We start from the raw sequence: 25,885 nt of genomic DNA, 5'->3' as shown, positions 1-25,885 counted from the left end.
ATCATTTTAAATGGTTACATAGTACCATTAAATTGTTACGTAGTACTGAGTCAATATGCCAAAATTTGTCCACTTGGTTTTCTAGTGTTGAATATTAGACTGTTTCTTTTATTTTTATTTTGTAAGTTTTAAAAATTATAGACAACACTGCATCACTGGACGTTTTTATGCATCTAGGGTATTTTTTTTTCTGCTCAACTGTTTCTTTGTATAACTTCCAGGAACCAAAGTAGAGGGTTGACAGTTGTGATCATTTTTATAGCTCCTGATATAAATGTCATAATGTTTTGCAAAGATTGCCCCAACCGACGTCACCATCAACAGAGAATTGTTTTATTATGATATCACAAACCCTGGGAGCTATTAGGTTAAGGGAAAAAAAAAAACTAAATTTAACAGATATTTGTATTTATTTAATCACTAGTAAGGCTGTCTATTGACATGCTCTTGTTTTGTTTCCTTTGCAGAAATTGCTATTTTGTGCCTTTGCCCAATTTTCCTTTGGATTCCTGATGTTTTTCTTATACAATTGGATAAGTAATAGTGAAACAAAAAAAAAAAAATAAACCACCATCAATTAAGAAATCTTAAAACCCAAGAATGACTGTGTATTTAAAAAAGATAAAGAAGAAGAACAGAAAGATAAAAGGTCAGGGGTCTCCGTTAAACATAAAATTGAGCCCTCTTAATTTTGAGATATTAAATATGTTACCTGGGGACATGTGGACTCTTTCCAGGGAAGGCTTTAAAATAAACACAGATAGAGCATGAGGCAGTAGAAAGGTCATGGGAAAGGGAGTCAAGATCGTGGTTCCAATCCTCATTGTGCTACTAAGTTTCCATGTGGTCTTTACTGAGAAGCAATGAGTAGTGGAAGGAGAGTGGCTTGGGAGTCTGACCTGAAGTCAAATCTTGGCTCTCTCGTTTACTGTCTGTATGACTGAGCAATTAGCCTCTCTCAGTCCCGATTTTCTAATATGTAATCTGAGGCTAATAACTTCAGACTCACCAGTTAGTGTAGAGATCGAATAAGAATTTATGTAAACCACATAGCTGCCCAACAAATGGCAGGCACTATTATTCTTCCCAGGGATTCATCTACATAATGAAGATATAGAATAGCGAGTCTTTAAGTCCTTTCGCACTTGAAGGTCTCAAACCCTTTCCTGAAGGATTCATCTTACTTGGAGACTCTTCTATGCTAACATATTTAACCAATTGAAGGGCTTGGTGGGGCTGAGGGACTTGGTTTACTCAGACTTCTCATAGCAACACAACTCTACGCAACGCCATGAGCCATGTTTCAGCCCAGTATCTCATCTAATGTATTGGAATGGGCTGAGGACAACTTTGAGCATAGAAGGTGAAGAGGTTTGTTGTGGAAGACACTCCCTAACTTGCTTCTTAATACATATCTTCTTAAGTACTGATTAATGGAAGATTTGAAAGATAGAAAGAGCAGTCTGAGTTAGGTTACAAACTCTTAGAAGCAGAATAGAGTTGAGAGGCCTGGCTCAGAATCTCCTTTCTCTCTTCCCGACCATCCCCAACCCCTGAAACCTGGCCTCTAGAATGACAAAATATTCTGGTTAAATTTTGAATAGACTAGACAATAAGAGCAATGACCAGAATAGATTTGAAATGATTAGCATACACAGAGCTAAACTAAATTTCAATACTACATGTTAAGAAGGTTTAAATTGTTGCAGGAAGGCATACAGCAATAGGAGTTAAAACCAGGATGAAATACGAATCAGAATTGTACCACAATTAATAAAAAAAGAATAAATGTAAGGTGGCATTGAGAGGAAGATGACATTCCTCTCCCTGAATATTCTTCCTTCCCAACGAGATAGACCTCATCGTCTGTCATGACCCACTCACAAAGCCATCCTGGATCCCCATAGCTAGAGTTAATCTCACCTCCTTTGAACACCTCGAGCACTTCACACTTGATCTGCAGCTGTTTATATACTTATCTCATTTCCTTAAGGATTGTAAGCTCTTTGAGGACAGGGTCCATCACTAATTCATTTTTGTATCCTTCAACATCACACCTACTAGACCTTCAGTAAACCTACGCTGGGTCCATAGTCTCAGAGATACGCAATATAAGTAAAACAGGTTCGGGATAGAAACATGAAACCAAATGATTAGAGTGAGAGAAACAGAATCTATATTTGGGGGTGGGGAGGAAAGTCAAAGGAATTCAGCCTAGAAAAGTGAGCTTCGGAAAGTGATATCAAGAGATCTTCAAACATATTAAAGAGGTATGTTAAAAGAAGGCCTAAAGTTCTTTTACTGGAGCAAAAAAAAAAAAAAAAAATTGCTCAGATTTGAATGGAGGCAATATGATCAGGCCTGCTGAAGAATTGTCAGAGTATAGACACCAGGGTGGTGTGTGGTCAACGCCACGCTGTCTTTCATCCTTACAAGTGCGAAAGCGTATGATGACAAGAAGGATTCTGGTAAACTGTTTTGGCAAAAATTACTTGTGAAACAATTGCAAGCTTTTAAGTTTTACGGCTTTTTTTCCCCAAAGATGCTGTTTTAAAGGAGATGATGTTTTAAAGGAGAAGGGGAATTTAGTTCAGGAAGGCACAGGAGAGACTCGAGCCTGGGATTTGGAAAGCAAAACGGGACCGAGCCACAGGAAGACAGCTTTTGATGTCCTGACGATCAAGGACCAGGGCTTAAGGACCAGACTCTTCAATCACGTGACATTTATTGCCCCAGATAAAAAAATACTTTTGTGGATCAGTGTCTGTGGTTCACAATGGCTAGGTTCCAAAATCAGTCTTAACTTTCCAAGGGTTACATTTGGAAGGCTCCCTGCAAGAATGGAGTGGAGCCAGTTTCTAGAAGGGGCAGCTTAATGATTTTCTACTCCCCCACCCCCAAATCATTAAACAGTGTTCCTTTCCCAGAGCCCAAGTTCATACTGAGGGCAAAGGGAATTAAACCAAGAAGCTGAAACTGCAGCTAAGATGAGGGAGTTGCCAAGGGCCTAATTTTAGGTCCTAGCTGCCCCAGCTGACGTCCTGCACTGCTGGCTCAGCCACAAGGACCACAAGCTTGGCCATAATCCGGTGACTGAGTGAGAAGAGTGTTTCCCTAGCCATCTGCAAAAGCAATTAGCTTGCTGTTGGGTGTGTTTTGAGAGAGACTACCAATAATTTCTCCTTCAACAAATGTTTCTTCAGGTGTTCAAGAGTCAATAAGGGAAAATGTCAGCACTTGGCAGAAGTTCCCACATGCTTGCCATTCTAATATTCACGCTTCTTCATTTCAATGTGTTCTCCAAAAGGGAGTTAATCCCGGAATTCCTGGATTTTCATGGCAAGTCACCCCCTGGTTTCCTCTGGCCATAAGATGATTGACACGACCTAGAGAGAGTAATGCTCAGGACGTCTTGACTCAGGCTTTATGAAAATAGACATGGATGGATGGGAGCAATTCTTGCATTTTGTGGGGACTGCCTATGTCACTCTTCCACTGGGGTTTAGCCTGTCCTTACACTCCTCACATATTTTCAAGCTACAGGTTTCATGCTTAAATTATCTTCTTCAGAGGGCAGAAAATAAGAGCGGCATCTCCCAGATCGCAGGGGAAACAGAATGTATTTTAAAGTGACAACTTTGTTATCCTGCAACCAGAATAACACCAGAATAATACAATGATATAAATATAAGCCTCTAAGTGATTCCATACTGACATGTCACCTGAGAGTAAAATTGCTTGCATAATTATGGCAGAGAAACTCTCTTTACAAACTACTCACAAGAGCATGTTTTTATTTTTACACAGTTCTTACACCTGGGGCAGCCTCCCAGGAATGGGTATATGGATTCTGTGTCCCTGCAGGTTGAGAACTGTGATAACTGGCTGGTGCTCCCTGTCTGCAAAAGAGGCTCTTAATAAAGGCTCACAGGCTGGCACTACCAGGCCAAGGGAGTGCATCCGTTAGTAGATGTGCCCTTGGATGTGCCCTTGGATGCGCCAGTGGATGTGCCACTGTCGTCAACGTGCACAAACTGGCCCATACTGCTCCTTTCCCTTCCTCTCTTTTTCTTTCCAATTTTCCTGGCAGATTTGCTTTCTCTGTCTGCTTGTCCCCAGTCCTATCTGTGGGTCTGTCTCTAAACCTCTTTCTACACTCCTCCCACGTGTGCGCGCGTGCACACGCACGCGCGCGCGCGCACACACACACACACACACACACACATACACACACACACAATCCAGCCCCCCCTTCCCCTGTCTCTTGGCGCTGGCCCTTTCATCTTCTCCCTCGGGGATTTGAGATGTCGCTGCAGGAAGTGCTTGTCGGCCGAGGCAGCAGCAGCAGAGCCCTGTGGCTTTGACAAACCTCATTTAATTGGGAGGAAGCCAGGAGAATTTGAAAGAACTGAAACATCCACGAAACTCCTTTTATCAGGCATAATTTAAACTCTGCATGGAAAAACCCCTATATGTATAAAGAAAAGCCAACTTCCCTCCTGCTGTGAGCACTCTTGGTCTCTCCCCCCCCCCCTCCCCACCCCCAAAGCACAGGCAGGCTCCTGCAAGATTCCATCTTTTCATTTTTCTAAAAGTGTCAAAGTAGATTTGGGCTCTGTGGCTGGGTGAACAGAGAAGGAATACAGATCGATCTCTATCTTATACTCGCATGTGCATACACACACACACACACACACACACACACATATTTGCAGCAGAGCCCTGCTGTTGGTGGCTTTGCTTCAGACGGCTAGGAAAAATCAAAACCCAAGTTTCTAACAACACATCAGTTTGGACAGTGGTTGTTTCTTCCTAATTACCCTTCATCAGGCAAAAGCTGGTGCCCAGAAAACTTTGAAGATCCCCAGTGGTTCTCAGTATGTAGAATAATAGGTCCTGGAGGAGGGCAGATGAGAGAAGTTTCTTTAAGTGGAAAGAGGCGTGTGTGTGTGTGTGTGTGTGTGTGTGTGTGTGTGTGTGTGTGTGTGCACGCGCACACGTGCGTGCATGCGTGCCCATGTACACCCAAGCATGTATACTTGCCTGAAGTGGTAGTTAGAAATCCCAAGCCCTAAAGTAGAAAGCAAGGAAGGAGAGCTCTAGGGGCTCAGACTAGGAAGAGTGTGTGATGGGAGTGGGGGAGGGCATGGGGATGAGGTAGGAGTCAAGTACCAGGAAGGGAGTAAAAGTTATAGGTCACCTGGAGTGTTTTTTTATTCCACCCTTATGCCAAACCATGTCCCTCCCCTCCTTCCAAATTCCACTCCAGATTCACCTCCAGTCTAATCTATCTCACTTGAGTTATTCTAGTTCCTCCAAAGAATTGCCTTTAGCACACACATATTCTGTGAACATCTGTAGCTGATTATGCACAGACTTTAGCTGTTTAGATATGATTTGTGCTAATATATGTACAAGGGTGCCCTGTTTCCTCTTCTTCACCCTCTTTTCCTCCCATGTAGGATCTTTGAGGTCAAGGACAAGCCTCTTTTTTCTCCTCTATTTTTATAGCACTTAATATGTTCTTGACACTTAATGGCAACTTAATAAATACTGATGACTGACTCTTCTCACGGGGTTAAATAAGATACATTAACCCTAGCTGTATGATTATGGTTATCTTTGGAGATCCTAAATGATTCCTTTTAATAATAAAATACCTCAAGAAGTCCCAAGCTAAGAGCTTTGGACTGCTGCAGGACAATGTCCTAGATACAACAGGGCTGCGTTTGCAAACCGCGGAGACTCTCGCCAGACGGCAGGTATGTCCAAGGCCCCTGGGCGGTGGCTCCCCACCCATCCCAGTCCCTTCTTCCCAGGATGAGCCCCTAGACCTTCCCTCTTAGCTTTCTTCTCTCCTGCTTAGAACTTGGGAGAACTGTTTTCAGCTGAATAAATGGTGGGTGTTTTCAAAGAAACCCCACCTAGGGATAGTGCCCCCAAACAGCCCTGGGCACGACCACACTGCCCACACCCTCCGCACCACCCTTCCTGGCCACATTCTGAGAAACATGAGGAGAGCACCAGCCACATGACCCCTCAGCAGATTTCAGATTTGGAGGATGACTTCAGGCCCAGGCAGCAAAGCTGATTTCAGGGTAACTTGTGTTTCCCGTGGGTGTCCGGCCGGGGAGGACGCGCTCCTCCCCACAGCGCCCCACCCTGGTGCTTCCCTTGGCAGCATCGGATTACCAATCGAGACAGGCCCAGCTCTCCTCTCTGACATATCCATGTCATCACCTATCTTCTTACTCTCCATGGAAAGAGAAAAGGGGTGGTTAGAGACTTTGGTTTTGCTTCTCCTGGCAGATGTCAGTGAAAGCAAAGAACTCTGTGGCAACTTTCATCTCATCCAGTTTCTAAGTGTGCATATAAGGGAAATGTTTGAATCGTTAACAAGGAGGTTTTGTGTCAGCTCAACGCATGGGGGCTTTTGAGTTTTAGAGACTCTCACGTAACCCTCAAGCAAGACTGGGCCCCATCTTGCTTCTCCCAGCCAAACTGATCTCTAAGTTCACTTCGAGTTGCAAATTCTATGATTCGCCAGTGCTCAGAGGAAACACGTAGACATCGAGACTGACGCGTGTGCGTGTACACACAGACACACACACTCCCTCAACTCACCATCGGGAAGCTGGTGCAGCTGAGACGGCAGGGCGCTGAAATAATCATGAACCAGGGCTTCCTGGGCAGAGACACGGTCTCTGGGAAAGCCTTTCAGCATATGTGAGGCCAGGTCTTCAGCTTCAGGAACCCTGCCCAACCTGGAAAGTGGAAGAGAAAAAGTGTGTTTCCCCAGCAGCCTCCCTTCTGAAAAATAAAAGGGGAGAGAAGAAAAGTAAAGAACAAGAGATGGCTAGAAGAGTTTCAAATACAGTCTTCCTGGGATTAGTAAAGTTGATGGCAAGTAGAAAAATAACTCCACACTGAAACTCCTACCTGTCCTGTTAGTAAGACAAAGGGAGAAATCTCAGGATTCTATCATTCAGCTCCCTGCCCTCCCAGCCTCTGCAGTGCCCCTGGCAGCATGTGTCTGTAAAGGGCTCAGAATTATAATTATAGAGGCAGAAATATATAATTAAGAATTCTTCTTTGAGGGACACAGTAGTCCCCACCAAGCAGAAAAGCCCAAATGAAAATGTGCTCCAAGGGCTGCAAGCATAGGATGCTGGGAGGGGAGAGAGAGAGAGGCAACTCTGAAGGGTGAAGCGTGGGTGGAAAACACTCTTATTTATGATGCTTCTGAAGCTCAGCTCCCAGAGTTATTAGCTAAGATGCTCTCTTGGTTTCCCAAGATAGAGCATAGGAAGAAAGGTAATTAAGTACCCAAATTACAGTAAGGTCAAATCCTCAAGTTGACCTTATGTTGAATTATAAAATTGGAGATAAGAAGATCCATTAGTTGAGCCAACCACCCTACTGTGTGCTAGTAGGGTGGTTGGCTCTGGGAGATACAAGCAAGACTCCATCTTCTAGCGGCTTAGTCTAGTACAAGAGTCAGACACGAGTCAAATTATCCTACACGTGCATAAGTACAATTGTGAAGAAAAAGGTCCAGATACCTGACTTAGAGTGGGAGGAGCTGGTCAGGGAAGGCTTCCCTGAGGAAGTGGCATTTGAGCTGAGAGCTGAGGATTAGGGCAGGGGAGGGTAGGTGATGTAGGCAGATATCTGTGGTGCTCATACAGACCTTCTCTAAATGAGTTTAAAGAAGGCAAGAAAGGCCAGTTGGCTGGCCTGGGACAAAGATTGGGGAATGGGCCAGATATGAAGCTAGAGAGGGTGGCAGGGGCTGATTCTGCAGGTCTTGTGGGTCTTCATGGCTCCTATTTATTTATAGTGTTTGAAAGTCTTTGCAAATCTAATGCCAATCAATTAAGTACGCCCGTCTCTAGAGCCCACAGTCGGGTTTACAAGTGGAAAGCCACTAGATGAAAAACTGTAGGTCCCAAGAGGCAGTGATGTCTAACATTCAGAATTAAGTTGCATGGCCATGCAAATCCCCAACTGGGCAAAAATAGATGGGCTTATTTAACGTCAAATATACACACCAACCTGAAGTGACGAAGAACTGATAACCCCTTCCTTTCCCAGGCGCCATGATACAGTGATGCTGGAAGTCTTAGCCCAGAGTTATAATTTGCCTCATTTTGCATAAGATTTACATAACAAACTTTCAAGGATCTGATTCCCAGGATGTTAAACTGTTTCTACAAACAGATAACTTTACCCTCAAACTCATGAGTAATTGCTTTGTAGTCTTAAGATAAAGAAGAAATTTGCAAATCTCCAGTCTTTGCAAATTTCCAGGCAGGTTAGGAGAGACAGGAACCTCAGGCGGAGGCCTACTCGGTAGCTAGTGGCTTGAAGAAGGGTTGGCGGGTGTAATTTCTCCATCCCTGCCCAGAGTGCCCTGCCCAGGCATAGGTTTTCAGGGCCAGTGAAATGGGAGTTTGGAATGGGAAAGCTGGTACAAATCACTGGGGCGTGATACCAGTCTGGAAGGAGATACAGGGAAATCTTGTGAAAAATTGTAGTTGGTCCACCCTTGCTATAGGGTGTTGGGGTGGAATGTGTGCCTAAGCTTGGGCTGAACACACTCTATGAATTTCCAAGGGGTGGGTGGGTAGATAGGCGGTTATGGTGAGGGGGGAGCAATGTATATATCAGCGTCTGCTTCCACACTCTCACCCTAGTTAGTAGTTTGTTCTCCCCGCACACGCCAACCCATGGACCCCAAACAACTGAACTACTATAGAATTGCTCTGGAGAAGGAGCTGAGGAGTTGGATAAGGAAGGCTAGGGGACTTGTTTTGAACTCTATCAGCATGGCATGCATGCTATTTTTATTCAGACTGTGTTTGTGATGGGTGGCTGGGAAAGCCAGGAGAGGCTGATGAGGGTAGTAGAGGCACATATAGGAAGAACAGGCCACTTTTATCAGACAAATGAAAGAAAACAGGCACTGAACAGTGACACGAGGACTTTTGTTTTAAGACTTTCCTCTTCAACTAACCGACCTTCCACCCCACCCTCACACAAGGTTGTAACAAGGCTTTTAGTGGTATCGAGGTTTGTTCCAGTCCCATGGCCTCCAAACTGTGACCGCCACCACGCACTTTTCTTGCTCCTTAGCTGGCAGAGGTAGCGACTAGGGCAAAGTGTATAAACGAAGGCTTTTCTTCCCATGAGCCAAGTTCATGCCGGCCTTCTTTGTGTAAGTCGAATCTGTGCCCTCCTGAATATTAGCCTTTACGATCAGCACTCATAATAGGACCACCTGAGCTGGACAAGACATTTAATCATCTCTTGCTATTGGCACATTATACTCTATTTGGGAGCTGAGAAAAGAGTCCTAGGAACACAAATATTGCTTCTTTGGGCACAAATGTTAATTTTCTTCCATGTCACATCATTTTGCTTCTTTCTACCATTCTTTGTCTTGCTTACTATCAACTGCCTTTATTGTCACATTTCTACAATTTCCACCCCCTCCAACTTTTACGAGAACAATTCTCCACTGGTTACAAACTCTATTTTAAATATGAAAGTTGGCATGAAAAGCAAACACTCCAAATGTTAATTTGCCTACCAGTACCTTTCCATATGAGCTAAATGTTAATAAATATTATTAGTTAGGCTTGTGATGTTAACTACCAAACATGCCAGGAGTATCTTGCAGAGTTACAAGAACCCACCCACCCAATTAAGGAGACTCTATTAATAAAGATAAAGAATCTGGTGAACCTCTCCTTCTAGCAACATTTCAAGAAGTGAGAAGTATTCCTATGTCAAAATAATACATACTTATTGTAGAACACTTAGAAAATGCAAAGAAAGAAAATTAAAACTCTTTCATCACTCTGAGATAACCCTCTTCACTCAAAGATAATCACCAGTGCTTTGGTGTTCATTTTTTCTTATTTAGTACTTTATTTTTACATAGGTATATATTCTGTTTTACCAAAAAAATGGGATCATAGTCTACATTCTGTTATAACCTACTTTTTTCTACTTGACTATCTTGATCATCTACCTAGAACTTGGAATAGCTTTCTAGGACATAATTTTAATAGCTGCATAGCATTCCATTATGTAGACATACCATATTCTACATAGCCAGACATTTATTAAAGTTGTTTCCTTTTTCTGTTAAGGTGTGAGGGGCTACTGTTAAAATCATGCTGTGACAGATATCCTCAAAGAGAAATCTCTGTATACTTGTGCAATGATTTTCTTAGTATGAATTCTAAGAACTGAAATTCCCAGGTTGAAGGATATACATGTTAAAGTTTTTGATTAAGAACATCAGCTAGTTGTACCAATTTCCATTTCCACCTGCAGCCCAGAAGAATTTTTGTCTCTGGTGCAAAAAAAAAAAAAAAAGGAATTCATTCCAGTCAACCTGAATTGCCCCCGGCCCCATTGCTTACAAAAGTTGTAAAAAATATTAAAATTATAAATCGATCCTAAAAGATGTGCTGGATGTGAGGACACCCGCATTTAATCTTAGAAGTCTAGAATAGAAACACAGACAATAAGAAAAGATAAAAATCAAGCTTTGTGGTTGTGTAAAGCACCATCAACTAGCCATCACTCAACACATCTAAAATCTGGTGGTTCTCAGGGACCTGAGGCAACAGCACAGCCTGGCACTGAGTATAAAAATCTCCCACTGCCATTGCTGCCATCAAACTTGATGGCAGAAGAACGTTATCTGCTTGCAGCACAAAGCTGGCCACTGTGAGTTCGGGTAGGTTCTTTGTTGTTTTCTCCTGGACCCATAGAAAGAGAAAAAGGATAGAGATAGAGCAGACACTCCCCTCCCTTCCTCAATTTTTCAATTTGTTTTCATTTTGAAGTAATTTTAGGTTTACAGGAGAGTCACAGGAGCAATACAGAGAAGGGCCTTATATGTTTCACCACCTTCCCCTCATGTTAAAATTTTTCATAATCGCAGTAACATGACCAAAACTAAGCAGTTAATATTGGCAGAATATTTTTTACTAGCTGCAGGCTTTATTCAAGTGTCAGCTGCTTTTTCATTAATGACACTTTTATTGTTGTTCCAGGAGTGTGGGTGCTTTTTTTTAAGGCTGTCAATTTAGGACAGCCCCAATAAGAAATGTAGCCAACACTAGGAAGAAACAACATCAAAAGAAGCTATGATTTTCTAGTCAAACAAGAAGTGAGTGTGCACTTGCTAGGCCCGCATTAAGCGTGTCATCATCAAGCCTCAGGTGAGGCTCTGAGAGGCACTTATGTACAGTGCACAGATTCGCTGCACCTCTGTGGAAATCATGTAGAAAAGCCAGTGACACCTCGGCTGCTCTTTATCCATCACACTTGCAACCTGATTCAACTGACAAAGCCACAGAGACTTGCACTAGATGAATCCTGGCTCTGTCGCTTACCTAACCTAATGCACTTGACCAAGTTCCTTAACTTGTTTCAGCCTCAGTTTCCTCCTCTTTGAAATGGGAATGAGATTTGTGAGGAACAAATGAGATAATATACGCAGCACCCTGCAATGCACATGGCAGCTTCTCACCTAACATTAGTTCTCTTTCGACGACAAAGCCCTTCCCAGAGCCAAGAAATTTCTCGTGTGATAATCTAGGCTACTGCTGTCCAATAGAACTTTCCATATGACCAAAATATTTTGTATCTACCCTGTCCAATAGGGTATACTACTCGTAGGTGGCTACTGAGCCCTCGAAATTCAGCTAATGCAACTGAGTGATCGATTTTTAAATTTAACTTTAATTAGTTTAAATTTAAATAGCCACATGTGGCTAGTGGCTACTGTATTAGACTACACAGCTCTAGACGTTACTCCTTGTTCTGAGCCAAGAGAAGCCAGGAGTCCTAGCTAAGTCAAAGGTCTTGCTGGGGGCCAGGCCATAGGCAGAGGAGGTAGGTGTTGTGGGTGGTCAGAAAAGCCAGAGAGATATGAAGCTAATTTAAGTCCTACTCAGTCCGAGAAGAAAGGGTTGGTGGGATAACGGCAGGAGGCTGGTGGCACATTCTTCTGCTGTGTGACGGTGCCAAAAGCAGCATCACAGGGTACTAAGGTGGGTTGCAGGTTTGGAGTTACCATTTATTCTGGAAGCCAATAGTGACATGAAAGAAAGCCACAGGGCAGCACTGCTCTCTAGCTAGGGGTTAGGGGGCCTGGCTAGGCTGGCAAGAGGACGTTTGCACATCGTGAAGGAAATGACGAGCAGTAGTCCTCTGGAGCCTGTCTCCAAAAAAAAAAAAAAAACAGGGCATATCAGGTGCCACGGTGCATTTGATAAGTGTGGAGTGTGCGGACATCCTGGGGAAGCCCGTCCCTCCCAATAAGAGACTTTGGAAATCCCTAGTTCTATGTTCTGACCAATTTTACTCTATGTGCTCTGATAGTCACTCTATAAGGAGACTTTTGAAGCACATGAACAGTAAGTCTGGAGAAATCAAACACAATTTAGTTGGGTTAAACTCTACCACGTTTCCAGGAAAGAATAACATTCGAATGTTCAATTAGGATCTCTTCCCCGTCTCCCCACCTGCAAGAGTGCGTTTTTCTTTGACATTTGAGCTCGTTTCCCCTGTCTCTGATGTTTTCCTCACTGCCCTTTTTTGCCTCTTCCTGTATTCAAAAGAAAGTTCCCTAGTTTTAGTCCTCGGTTAGATAATTATCGAGGTTTTTTTTGCCTCTTCACTGAAGCAAAAAGAACAGAGCCTCAGCTAATTACTCTCAGATCAAATAATACTGGTTATTGTAATTGGCCATTGTCCGAAAACAGTGAGTTCTTCTTAGCCCTGAGGTTGCTTGGCACGGCTTAGTTAGCTAACTATTCCGGGAATGTCTCTATTATCTGTTTTACTTTGCAAAAGAAACTAGGGATTTTGTTGAAAGCTGGTAATAAAAGTCTGCCCTGGTCTGAGCCGAGACTGCGTAGAGAGGGCCTGGGAAAGCATGACCTCCATGAATCAAGTCGCTCCCCCTCCAATAGCCACTCAATGATGTTATTTGGTTTCTCTGTGTCGGAGAATAATAAACCCACTAGGTTTTCTTGCAGGCGAACACTCCCTCGTTCTCAGGGCCTCGGGCATGGTTGAGGGGTACAAAACAATTTTAATGACCAAACTCGTTGAAAGTAAAATGGCTCATGGAGAAAAACTAACAGACTCACAGGTGGCTGGCTCTCCTAGAGGCATCTTCCTGGGTCTTAGGGCCCCCAGATGGAGGTACACAGCAGGCTGAGGTCCCAGGAAACATCCCTTCAACCCTGCTGAAAGATAAGCTTTCCAAGGTGGTGCTTACCTGTTCCAGACCTTCTGAAGGCTTTGAGGCTTGGGCAGTGGGAACCATTCTGGAAGGCACATGCAGACACGTTAAAAAACAAAATGACCCTAAAATCCTGTTCCCCCAAATATTACAATTCTAAATGTTCTTCTTGGTTTGGGATAAGAGAGACTTCAGGTATCAGGTAGGCAAACTAAACAATGCTTAAGACCTCTTCTCACTATGAATTTTTTATGATTATGGGTTGAATCACGTTCCCCCAAAATTCATATGTCCAAGTCCTAACCCCAAGTACCTCAGAATTTGACCTTATACAGACATAGGGTCATTGCAGATATAATTAGTTAAAATGAAGTCATTAGGGTGGGCCCTTATTCAATATGACTGGTGTCCTCATAAAAAGGGGAATTTAGACACAGGGACGGACATGCCACGCGGGAAGATGATGTGAAGAGACACCAGGAAAAGCCAGCCATCCACATGCCAAGGAGAAAGGACTAGAACACATCCTTCCAACCTCCCCTTCAGATCAAGCCTCCAGAACTGTGAAACAATACATTTCTGTGGCTTAAGCCATTCAGTTTGTGGTACTTTGTTATAGTAACCCTAGCAAGCTGATACAGTTGTAATATTCAGTAAAGTCAACAAACACTTATTTAGCATTTACTGTGTGCAGAGCATGTCCCAAGTGCTGGGGAGAAAGACAAAAGAAATCAAAAGAAACCTCCCCACCCTTTCAGAGCTTACAGTTTATTTGAGAGAATAAAGCCCATGGGCCTGAAAAGTCATGTGGCAGATGATGGGGCAAAGTGTCAAAAGTGGGAATAAGTAACAGGGCTAATTTTATGTGTCACTTGCAGTAAGAATGGAAGTGAATCCTGGCTTGAATAACTCAAAATGAATGATAATAAAATGTGTCATTTTCTTCAGAGCACTCTTTATGACATTTACATGTTCATACAAGTGCTTCTACTATTCTTGGTATTGACACTATTTAGCCCAAAATAAAACTACCATAAAAGGGGACAATTTCTCATTCGTTCACGAAATACTAATTGAACGCTTAGTCTATGGAAGGGCCATAAGAAGAACTGCAAGGGGTATAAGCTGATGCTCCTTATCAAATCCCTCTGCTTCCTACTCCAATGAGAAAAGACTATTTCCACTCATTTAAAATGATTATGTCTGCATTATATTTTTCTTAGGCCTGAAATGTAGTTGTTTTGGTTTTAAAGAATCCCTTCGTCCAGTTTCTACAGGAATGGAATACACAAAGACTATTTACCCAACAAAAAATTTCATCACAGAATGGCCAAAAAAAAAAAAAAAAAAAAAAAAAAAAAAAAAAAAAAAAAAAAAAAAAAAAAAAGATTTTGATTATATCAACAAATTCATGTTTTTATGTGCACAGAAAAAGACCTCGAAGACCAGATAATGATAGCGGCTACGAGGGCTTAACCTTTTTACGTCCATGTTTATTTTCTTAAATTTATTTTTAAAATAAAAATCTCATGTCGTTTTATAACTTCGAAAGTAAATTCAATTCAAAACGGAATTTATAGTGCTAAAAGTTGTAATGTGAAAGCAGTACTTAAAGAAAGCGATTTAAGCTGAGTTTTCAAGGTCAGATGCAATCAACCGTGAACCACTTTGCTGGCTTTTTATAGTCCCAGGTGGGCACCAAGGGAAGCACTTGTATGTACAGGTTACTTACTCTCTGTTCAGATGATTACGACTAAATTCAAATAGCCAATAAAGATAAGGATATCTGCATTCGTTTAGAATGTATATTTCCAAGCCACTTTCTGCTGTCTATTTACGGTTCTTTGCTGGTCAGACGAAATTAAGATATTTCCTCATTCGGTCATGTTCTAATTTCATTCCTCTCCCATGTTCTGTTTTTCCCATGTACTTAGAGTCTTATGCACTGTTTTTTTGGCCTTTAATATTTTAATAGTGTTTCTAACTTTAGTGTTCTTGTGGAACGTGGGTTTGGAATAAACTGGATAGGATTTGAACACTGAACCCTAGTAGGGTTTGAAACTGCTTCAGTTTCACTCGAGCAAGATATTTTAACCAGAGCCAGCCTATTATTTCCTTGACTCAAGTTGGAGGTTATACTCTCCTCACAAGGATGAAGTGATCCACTGAATTCATGGATTCATTAAGATAATGAATGTAAAGTGCCTACCTGGGGGGCATTAAACAAAATAAATTCTGTTTCTTCCTCCTCTTCCTTTGTGAAGTGATGGTCAATGCAAACCATGTATGGTTGGGACCCTAGACCCAGGTGTTGAATCCACACTATGCCACTTACCAGCTGTGTGACCTGACGGTGTTGCTTAACCTCGCTGGGCCTCAGTTTTCCCATCTGCAGAAGGGGGATAATTACAGCTCCGACTGCACTGAATCGTTATGAGAATTAGGATAGTGAATGCAATATAAGTATTTCTTCATGCTTTGCCTCTTTTCTTTCTGCCTTTTTTCTCCTGTCTGATGTAGCCTGCTTTTCTGTCTCCTTTCTCCTCTCAGGTATTTCTGCCTTATTAATTTCCATGGAAACCTCTACAACTTGTTGCATTGTACCGATAATATACTGTGCTGAGCACGATGCCTGCATGTGGTGGCCCTTAAACGTTTGTAGAGACTACAGGGGAAAGGTAAATGTCAAATGATGCATTAGTAGATACCAGAAACACCAAATAGCATGATCGAGCTATAGGTCAAACATCTTTTGTAGGGGTGGATAGACGTTAAACATGGCACCGACCCCAGGAGAAAGGAGAGACTCCTGACTATCACCTGTTCCCTCTACCTTCTCCGTTTGCTCGCAAGGATCAAGGCCTGGCCTTCCCTCAAGCTCTTTTAAGCCTGGTTCAACTTCTTTTGAGTCCTCAGTGTGGGCCAGAGGCATGTTTCCTAGCGGTGTGGGGCAGTAACACAAACACAACCCCGGGCTCAAATCTCCTTTCTGCCACTTATGAGCTCAGTGATTTGAGGTAAATTATTTAATCTCTCTCAGAAGTTTCCGAATCTGTAAAATAGAAATAATTTTCCAGTTGCTTGGGAGGATTAGATAAGATTAAGCACTTGCCATGTAGTAGGGGCTCAATAAATGTTAGTCTTACTCCTTTTTTCTTCTTGTTTTTACCTGTCATTTTGGAGAGGTAGCATGGCGTGACACAGTGGTTCTCAAACCAAGCTGCCTATTAGCATCCATCACCTGGGAGAATTTTGAAATGAAAGGAAGCTCTGGTGCCATTCCCCAGAGAGTCTGATTCGCCAAGCCTGGTCCATTGCCGTGTTGTTGTCATCGTCTTTAATGGTCTCTAGATGTTTCTAGTGTGGACACTTGTCTAGCAAGGAGGGCCAAGTCGACTGCTCACCAGCAACTCCCACGCACTTGTCTGAGGCTCATTTCCTCAAGTTAGTTTGTTGTGAGAATTCAACTAATCAGTGTATGTAAAAGTTGCAGAACATAGTGTCTGATGCATAGGTTTTTCAAGGATGTGAAAGAGAAAGCATGATAAGGAAAAAAATCAGTAAAGAATGACCTGTTAAGAGTTGCCCCAAGATGCAATGTAACAACTTGAACTTAAGGTTCCATGTCTCGCATAGACTGTGCCTGGCTCTCTTCCCACATCTATTCTGTAGCTGCATTCGTTGAGATAGAGGAGTTGGTATGTCCAGCGTCAATCAGGTTGTTGTTATGAAGCCAAATCAAAGTCCAAGGCCTGTTTGTGGCCTGTCCTCACACTCTTATGCAGATAACCTGATGTTGAATGACCTTGCCTCTATCGCACGGATTTTTTTTTCTCAGTAGTTAAGCTGCAAGCAATCAATGAGAGAATGATCCACAAACAGATAGGCATTGTACACAGCACCATTTCAAGAGCAGTCTGTTTCTCTGGCTTCAACAGTCTCTAAAAATAATAGATCTGTAGGTAGCTTATTTCCCTTCTCCTTCCAAAGATGATAGTAAATCATTAGACCAGATTTTTCTCCAACTTCTTCTGAAGTTCTATTTAAAAGGGCTCTCATCGAAGTTCAATTGGAATTTGAAGTAGGAAACGGAAACTGCAAAGGAAACTTAAAAAGCTGGACATTTTAATTTCTCCATTAAATACAATAAAATTAAAATGAGGGCAGGGCTGCTGCTACCACAGTCAAATAATGCCTTTTTCCATAGATGTTTAAGAACACTCGTTTCACCACTGATTCGAGTACGGTAAACTCAGTCAACAGGGATTTGTTGGCTGATTGATAAAACGTCACCAGGATCATTTCGAGTTTTACTTAGAGGTAAAACATTTTCTAGTTACCATGGTCTTGCCATGACCACCCTATAAGGTTATCTTATAGTGCAGTCTACTGAACTACACCTCTGGAATTTCTCGAATATAATGCATTCTCAAGATACCATATATTTAAATAGTTGATAATGTTGTTAGCCTTATTTCACTATCTTAAGCAGTAACTTTAAAACTGCACTGTAGTTATTCTGTAGTTATTCTCCTGTCTCCACTGCCCCCGACCCCACATACACATACTTTTGCCCTCACGGCTGCTCGCCTCTCTCGTCTTCAGACAGCTGGCTTGGAAGCGTCCTTAATCTTTGGCTCAAGGAGTCTGAACCTGGCTCTTCTGGTGCTTTATATTACCAGGACTGAGATTCCTGTTGGGGCATCATCAGGATGTGCCTCGGGTGTGCCTTGGCATTCGAGCTTGGCACTCCAACTCATATTTGTGGTTTATCACTTTTCTAACCCTCTATGGGTTAGAAACCTTTCTGTGGATTCTAAGAAAATATCCCATCCTCCGAAGCCTATTTCTAAGGCAGTGGTCTCGGGAGAGGAAGGCCAGGCCTTGATCCTTGTGAGTGAATGGAGAAGGTGGAGGGAATGGGTGATAGTCAGGAGTCTCTCCTTTTTCCTGGGGGCGCTACCATGTTTAACGTCTATCCACCTCTGCAAAAGATGTTTGGCCTATAGTTCGATCATGCTATTTGGTGTTTACGGTATTTACTAATGCATCGTTTGACAACATTTACCATTCCCCTGTAGTCTCTACAAACGTTTAAGGGCCACCACATGCAGGCATAGTGCTCAGCACTGGAAATAATACGTAGACATGGTACTTGCCCCTACCCCAACAAAGTTATGACCATATGATTTCCCTGATATATCATCATCATCATCATCATCATCATCATCATCATCATCATCATCACCTCCTGGTCTTCTCCAGCCCCTCCGTCTATTCCTTCGCAGCTTCCAAATACCTCATTCTCCTCTGCCTGATCCTTAGTGCTGGCCCCCCCCAGAGATCCAGCATAGTCTTCTTTCTCTACACACTCTCCCTCGGGCAACTGAATTCACACCCAGGACTTTCGATACCACTTTAGATAGATGACTTCCACTTTTGTATTTCTAGATGGACACTTGTAATCACAGGTTGGTATTTCTAACTGCTTTTTAGATATCACCATTCAGCGGCCCCACAGATACCTTAATTTCAAAACGTTCAAACCTTATACTCACTACCTTCCCAACAAATCTGTTTCCTCCCCTGGCCCCCCTTTTCTTTCCTGGGCCAGTGAATGGTGCTATCATTCTCTCACCCACTGGAGATAGGTCTCTCCTTCATAACTCAAAGCGAATCGGTTACAACTTAACCTTCACTCTCCCTCCTAGATGCTTTTGAGATTTGTCCCCTTCATTCCTTTTCCATTGCCATGGCTCTAGTTGAGACTTTCTGTTTGTCTTCTAGCATGCAGAGCATTGCCGCATTGTTCTCGCCAATTTAATCCTACATATAGTCTTCCGTGCAAATTTTTCTAAAATTTAAACCCTTCCATATCACTTCCCTGCTAACAATCATCCAATTGTTATTAGAAGAGTTACCTCTTTGTTTACTGGTAAAGTTCACATCCTTAGGATGATGACAAAGCACTTTCCAATCTGGTCCCTGTCTACGTTTCCAGGTTAATCTCCAGCAATGTTCCACCACAAAGCCAGTCTTCTAGCTCCCCGGGGCAATTTATCTGCTTATTTATTACTAAATATGCCTGCTTTGTCTGGAATGTCCTTTCTTTCTTGCTCACCTGGAGAAAGCCCATTTAGTCATCTTCGAGACCCAGCTCATGTCTCTGTCTCTCAAACAAGCCAAGTGGGCCTTTTCCCTCATATTCTTAGAGGTCCCCAGGGAGTGCTGCTATAATAATACTTTCCACAGGGTATTATTTATTGTTTCTCCCTCCAGACTGTATTCCTTGGAGGCAGGTATCAATGTCTTATTTATTTTTGAAGCTCCCAGTCCTAACACCTAGCATTCAATAAATATTTGTTGAATGAATAAAAAAATCGATGCCTGAGTGAAAAATAAAAATGAAATAAATTTACTAAATTTTATTCTTAAAGTGCAAAAGTAACTCAAGTAAGTCCACTTATGTATCCCTCTCTATGTCTTCCAGAGATCACTGACACAAGGCACCAGCCATGAAGGCGGGGAAGGAGCCTCTGGCTTGAAACCGGTTCTATGATATTTGGAAACTTAAAGCCTCTTTTCTTGAACTAGGAAGGAACACAGCAGGGTTTTACTTGAAAAAAAATTTTTTTTACCTGCTTTCGCTCATTTGCAATTTTTCCTAATCTTAACTACTTTAAGATTATCTAGTCACCCTCAATAAAGATTAGTAATTGCCACCAAATAAATTAAAGATGAGAAAACTAAAAATAAATGTAGAAACTAGAAGAAACTATTAATGAAGATCAAAGTGGGCTGTGTATCTAAATGAATTTCGCTGACTGATGAGGGGGACGGGTTAATAAAGATGTTAATAGTAACTCCCCGGGAGCTTTCGGCAGCGCTCCGTAAGTGCAACAGTAATGAGCCCAGTCGAGGTTCAGAGACTTGGTGAACACCAGTGGCTTCATTAGCGGGAGCAAGGGGGGTCGGGTCTGCTGGAGTCTCAGGGTAGAAACTCCACTCACAGTACATTCCAGAAACATGTCGCCAAGCTCATAGATTCTAAAGATTCTAAAAGCAAGTGTGGGTGGAAGGACGTAATCATTTAGAAACGGACGTGGAAAAGTGTTATTAGCTGGTCCCCAGTCAAGGTCATTATTTTATTGCCAAGTCATTATATGCCGCTTGATAGTTGGAAGGCAACATGGAATACTGTTAGAGCACTACCTTGGAGTCCAATGGGTCTGGATATTCTGGGTCACCCCTTTCTTGGTAGGTGACCTAGGCATGACACCTACCCCCCTCAGCTTCAGCTCTCCCATCTATAAAGTTTGGATGACGACATTGCCCCTATCTGATAGGGCCGTTTGAATCAACGCAGAATAATGTATGTAATTGAGCACTAACTATGAGCACAAACTCATAGTTAGTGCTCAGTGAACAGTAGTTATTATTACCTAGTAATAAAGTGAATGAAAACTTACATGTGCTTTCTTGGCAAAGCAGGCAGACAGGATTATTAAGAGTCCTAGAGGGTACAATTGGAACTAGAACCCAGGTTCTCTAACTCTTAGTCATTGATTTCATTTAACTCCTAGTCATTGATTTAACAAATAATTAGTGGCTATTATGCGCCACTTAGGGGGTATATGTAAAATACCAGAAACACTAAAAGTGGTCAGGCTTGCTCTGTTCCATCATGACATGTTTTGGGTGAAATCATCAGTGATAATATTATCGCTATGTGTGATTTGGTAGCCCTTACTGGGTGTGCATTATGTAGCATGTAGATAATGACGGTTGTCCCAGGGAAGAGGCCTGTGGCCACAGAGTTGGCAGGCATCTCGCAGCCGTTTGGGAGGGGGAAGCGAGTGGAGTCTCCTTCAGCAGAGACGGCCTGAGCAAGCTGTCAGACTGACTCAGGAGTTCGAAAGCTGCAGTTCAGCTCTTAGGGTGTGTGAATGCAGATAATGTTTAGGTCCAAATAAGCAAAAACAAAACTTAGTTTTAGAGCTGGGAGGTGTGGCTGACATCTAGAAAAAAGCCAAGAATGCAACAGGCATAAAGAAACAGGCATAGCATCAGTTCTCACACATCTGCCACTGAGTCTGAACCTTGGCAAGTCACTGAGCAGCTGAGTGAACTTCTACGCTGTGTAAAAAGCAGAATGGGAACTAACTTTTGCTGAGCGCCTACTAAAAGTTAGGCACCATGTGTGGTGATGGATGTTAACCCATTGTGGTGATTCTTTCATAATATATACATGTACCAAATCATTATGTTGTATACCTAAAACTAATACAATGGTATATGTCAATTATATCTCAAAAAAAAAAAAATGTTAGGTACCATGGCAGACGCAGTTCAATAATTTTATTTATTTCTCAGAACCATCCTACAAAATGAGACAGAAGGTCGTGACATAGTTAATGGAAGGACTGACCCATCTCCAATGTAGGAAATTCTGAGTGGACCTGGAAGAAAGCCTCCACTCCCTCGTGTAAAATCATGTTACTCCCACCAGCATGGACCCTGGCAGGCAGTGGTAAGGATTAGCAATTATGTGTGTCCGTGCCTGGCACACAGAGAACACTTTTTCAATGATAGGATTGCTCCCATTTTGCAGATTAAGGAACTGGGAAATAAGTAACTTCTTTGAGTGCCCCCAGGTAGTACAAAGTAGAACTTTGACTTGCTTTTCCATTTAAGAGTTGATGCTCACAGTTAAAACCTCTCTTATCAATATCTTTCCCCTTAGTTCAGCCCACTGAATAACTCCCTTGGCTAACAGCTCATGTGACTGAGCGAATGCCGATGCCAATGACAACAAACGCATGAAGACATGCTAGGAACTCTTTGAGCCCAAATCACGGTAGCTCTGTATCATCTCAACAGGGACAAGGAACATTTTAGATTTTAATCATCATCTGTCCTGTGGTGGTGTCAGATGAAGCGAAGCTCTCACACTGGATTTCAGGTCAAAATAAAACATTCTAAAGGAAAGGCTGGATTGCCCTATTTTAATGCTGTCTGATATCAGCATTCCTGTTATTTCCCGTCCCTGTTATTTCTTGCTTCCACCTGGTGGTCAAAAGTTGAAAAGGCAGGTGTCCTGAAAATAAGCGTCGGTGGGATCCACTTGCCTATGGTTTATAGTACATGTGAGTCCGGGTCCCCGCAGGGCTGTTCGTACCCCGTTCCTGCCTTTTGATTTCCACTAAGTTCCTCCAGTGGAAAAATCTTTCCATGTGCAGCGTTCTTTCCTGGGGCTAAAAGAACCGGGATAATCCCGGATGCTTCCCTGCAGCTGAGCTCATGTCACAATTCAGGCATGATTTTCAGCAGATATTTCTTTAAAAGTCTGAAGGCCTCTGTGGACTCTATTCCCTTCTCGATGCAGACAAGCATCAAAGAGACAGGAATAAGATGCTTTGCACGCACATCAGGAACTAATTGCCAATTTGGCAAATGCATTGACTAATGTCACGCACTGTTATTTCTAAATCCTCTCCTGTCCTTGACCCCAGTATCTAGATATAAACTTGGAACCATTAGTGGAGAAGGATAAAGTCTTTTGGTGCCTCAAATGGAATTGAGAGGGATTTAAACTCAGCGCTTTTGAGTGTGGTGAAATGAACCCAGCAGTACATTAATGCTAGGATTTGAGCTCACACAGCGTGAGCGCTTTCAAAAACCCTGTTTAAGGAAGCAAACAGAGCCACGACAGACCTTTTCAGTGGAGCAAAAGGAGCTGGATGAAACAATCAATGACACATTAAAAACCACAACTGTGCTGCAATCATGTGGGCAGAAAAAAAAAAGTTTTTCTTTATCACGGGATCTTTGCATCTAATGAGATGGTGACTGGACAACCTCCAGAGTTGTAAGGCCTCTGTTTACTTTAGTAGAGAAATGTCTAAATATTTAGTTGATTCTCTTAAAAGCCTCACATGATTCTGTAGCAAACTCATCTCTAACATACGATCTTATTAGCTCTTGATTGCCATTGGAAAATCTATTTAAAGGAAATGTGGGGGAAAAAAGGTCAGAAGATGTTTCCATTGAAAGCACCAATGTTAACTTATTTTTTCTCTCAAAATTAACTATTTTTAATGTCCTCCAAATACTTAGTTGAGAACCAACACCTTGCCAGTTAATACCTTCTCTTAATTCATTCTAAATTGTTCTCTGCTTCTTACATGCTTTATTCCTATCAGTTCCAGTTGGACCCAAAGTGCCTGATGCTTAAAAGGGGAGGTACTCCTGGGTGCAGTTTCTCGCGGGCAGGACTAAGACGGCAAGGGAACTTTGTAAAAATGTCTAGAGGGGTCCACCCTTTCAATTCACACTACTGTCTTGTATTAGCAGATTTTAGCCAAGACAATATCCAGTTTGCTCTAAGCTTCAGGGATCCTGTGTGCTACAAACCCAGTGCATTGCAGATATAGCATCGATTGGGACTTGCACCTTCTTAGACTTTCTGATAGTAGAATCCTCTCTCTAGCATGCTGTCCTATTATCACATCCTGTAGACTCTTATTAAAGATTACCAAAACTTCTCCCCTCCCCCCACTGCAGGAGGCCAGCACAGCCCAGTTCCCCTCCAGTTTGATTAATGTGTCTTGGCTAATTGTGTGAAAGATGGCAGGCCTTTAGCAAGTGTGACCAGCTTATTGTTCAGCCAATCACAGGCGCCTCGGTTAGCATGTGAAAAGGGGGTATGTTGCTGGGGGAGGGTGAGTGTTCTGGCGGCTGAGTCAAAGGAGGAGCATTTTGGGGGGTCACAGAGCAACACCCACTTCTTTGAGGGGATGTTACTATGCTCTACTAAACCTGTAAACCTCTTACTCAAAGCACTTTTTTCTCCTCCCTCTTTTTTCAAGGAGATCTTTTTTTCCCATGGTGCAAGCAGGCAAGACCCTGGCTACTCTGCAGATGGAGTTCACGTTCCAGGGTTTTTAATATTTCACTTTTATATTTCTGTTAGAGAATGATCCTGCTGAGAGTCTGGGAATCTGTGCTCGTCAGAACCCCCTCACCGACACTTGGATATATTGCTCTGAAAGCTATCCCAGGAGAAAAGATTAAACAACAACAACAAAAAAGGCCTACTTTTCAAAGCCTACTTCTCAATCTGCCCACATCAAAATAAGACAACTGGCCCTTTGAAGTAGAGGACACAGAGTTCTCAACCAGCTTGCTTAAAATGGGGGTTGGGGGTGGGGAATGGGAGAGAAGAAAAGAAGGAAGGAAGGAGGGAAGGAAGGAAAGAAGGAAAGAAAGGCCAGTCTAAAATTATATACCTCTCTTAGGTTGCCCAGATTTAATCGGGCCCAAGAGTCTGAATTGATTGCTAGAAAACCTACAACCCTGCTCACCAGCACCCCAAGATAACAGGCACCTACCTGCTCAGAGAATCTGTTCAGCTGAGTCAGGTTTTGTTTGGTTTGGTTTTAACTTTTACAAAGATAAATTGTGTTGTCCTCCTTGACAAAGTCCAGACTTGGCCTAGTAATGGCAGAGTGGCCAGAGATGGACACTGGATGATCCTCCCAAGTTCTGAGCTCTCTGGATCCTTCAAAATTATTGTACCAGATGAATTCAAAGTTTAGGGGCTCTTACTACTTCTTAGAATGAAAAGGAAAGGAATGGAAATTTAATCCAGAATGGTGTTAACAGCTCTGCTCTGACGTTTTTCTGGCTCCCATCCCTTCTTCTGTTCTCTTAATCATTGGAGTTCAAGGGTAAGGAAGCAGGAGCAGCAGCTCAGGGGCGGGGCTGGGTGAGTAGAGTAGCTCAAAGTCACTTCTTGATTCACATAAAGGGATATTCCTGGAACATAGATGTGAATGATCCTTTTAAAACATAGTCCTTAGGACTGAGTTATCAATAGTACTGACCCTGTGCCCAAGATATGCTGGACTTTTAAGATGTATAAATATGGGGTTAGACATCTTGGCTGTGGCGAAGGTTACAAATCCCTTCCTTCCATAAACTTAGCCCATAGGTACATACTGCTCGAGCTCATGAAAGCAGGGCTCACAAATGAGAACTCCACTAATAAGGAGAGCTGGTGAAGGGGTGTGGATGAATAAACACAAACCCAAGCTATTAAAGACCCAAGAATGGACCATATCCATCTGTGCAGACCCAGCATATAACACAGTGCCTGGTGGATAGTAGGTGCTTAAAATTTTTTGATTCATTTGAATTAAACTGAATCCTTACTAGAAAAACAATGCAAAGTATGAACCCTATTGATGTTGTACCTGGAGACTTCTCTTCATAAATAAAAAATTGCACATTACTTTGAAATGACAGCAAAATGAAAAATGCAACATATTCCTCACTGTTTTATTGGAACCTAGTTACCTTATTTAGTACAGAATCTGGCAGGGAAGCATTTTAGCCAAGTTTCTATCATCACTGTTCTCATCGAGACATTCTGTATTAAGCAACTGCTTATTGCCTGAACCAACCTGAAACCCAACTGTTTGAAATTTGGGGGAACAGCATGAGCTTGCCGTGGCATTTCTGTATTACTATTATCCAAACTGTTTTCTACAACCCATCTGTAACCCTAAACTGCTAGCATTCATTTTAGGAAGCTGAGGGGTTTTCACTTGG

General features: G+C 42.4%; 1 protein-coding gene across 3 annotated transcripts in view; it reads right to left on the bottom strand.

Moving 5' to 3' along the window:
* Positions 1-25,885, bottom strand: part of CDK15 (cyclin dependent kinase 15) — a 78,991-nt gene that overhangs the window by 6,230 nt on the left and 46,876 nt on the right. For all 3 annotated transcript variants that reach the window (XM_006921360.1, XM_006921358.1, XM_006921359.1), the window contains exons 11-12: positions 13,310-13,358; positions 6,625-6,764 (exon numbers count right to left, since the gene is read on the bottom strand). In XM_006921360.1, the coding sequence (XP_006921422.1) occupies positions 6,625-6,764; positions 13,310-13,358 (189 nt within the window). The remainder of the gene's footprint in view (positions 1-6,624; positions 6,765-13,309; positions 13,359-25,885) is intronic.

This window comes from Pteropus alecto, unplaced genomic scaffold (assembly GCF_000325575.1).
Source record: "Pteropus alecto unplaced genomic scaffold, ASM32557v1 scaffold3, whole genome shotgun sequence".
NCBI classification, from domain to species: domain Eukaryota; kingdom Metazoa; phylum Chordata; class Mammalia; order Chiroptera; family Pteropodidae; genus Pteropus; species Pteropus alecto.
Note: the sequence above shows the minus strand (reverse complement) of the source record. Positions and strands in the feature narration are given on the sequence as shown.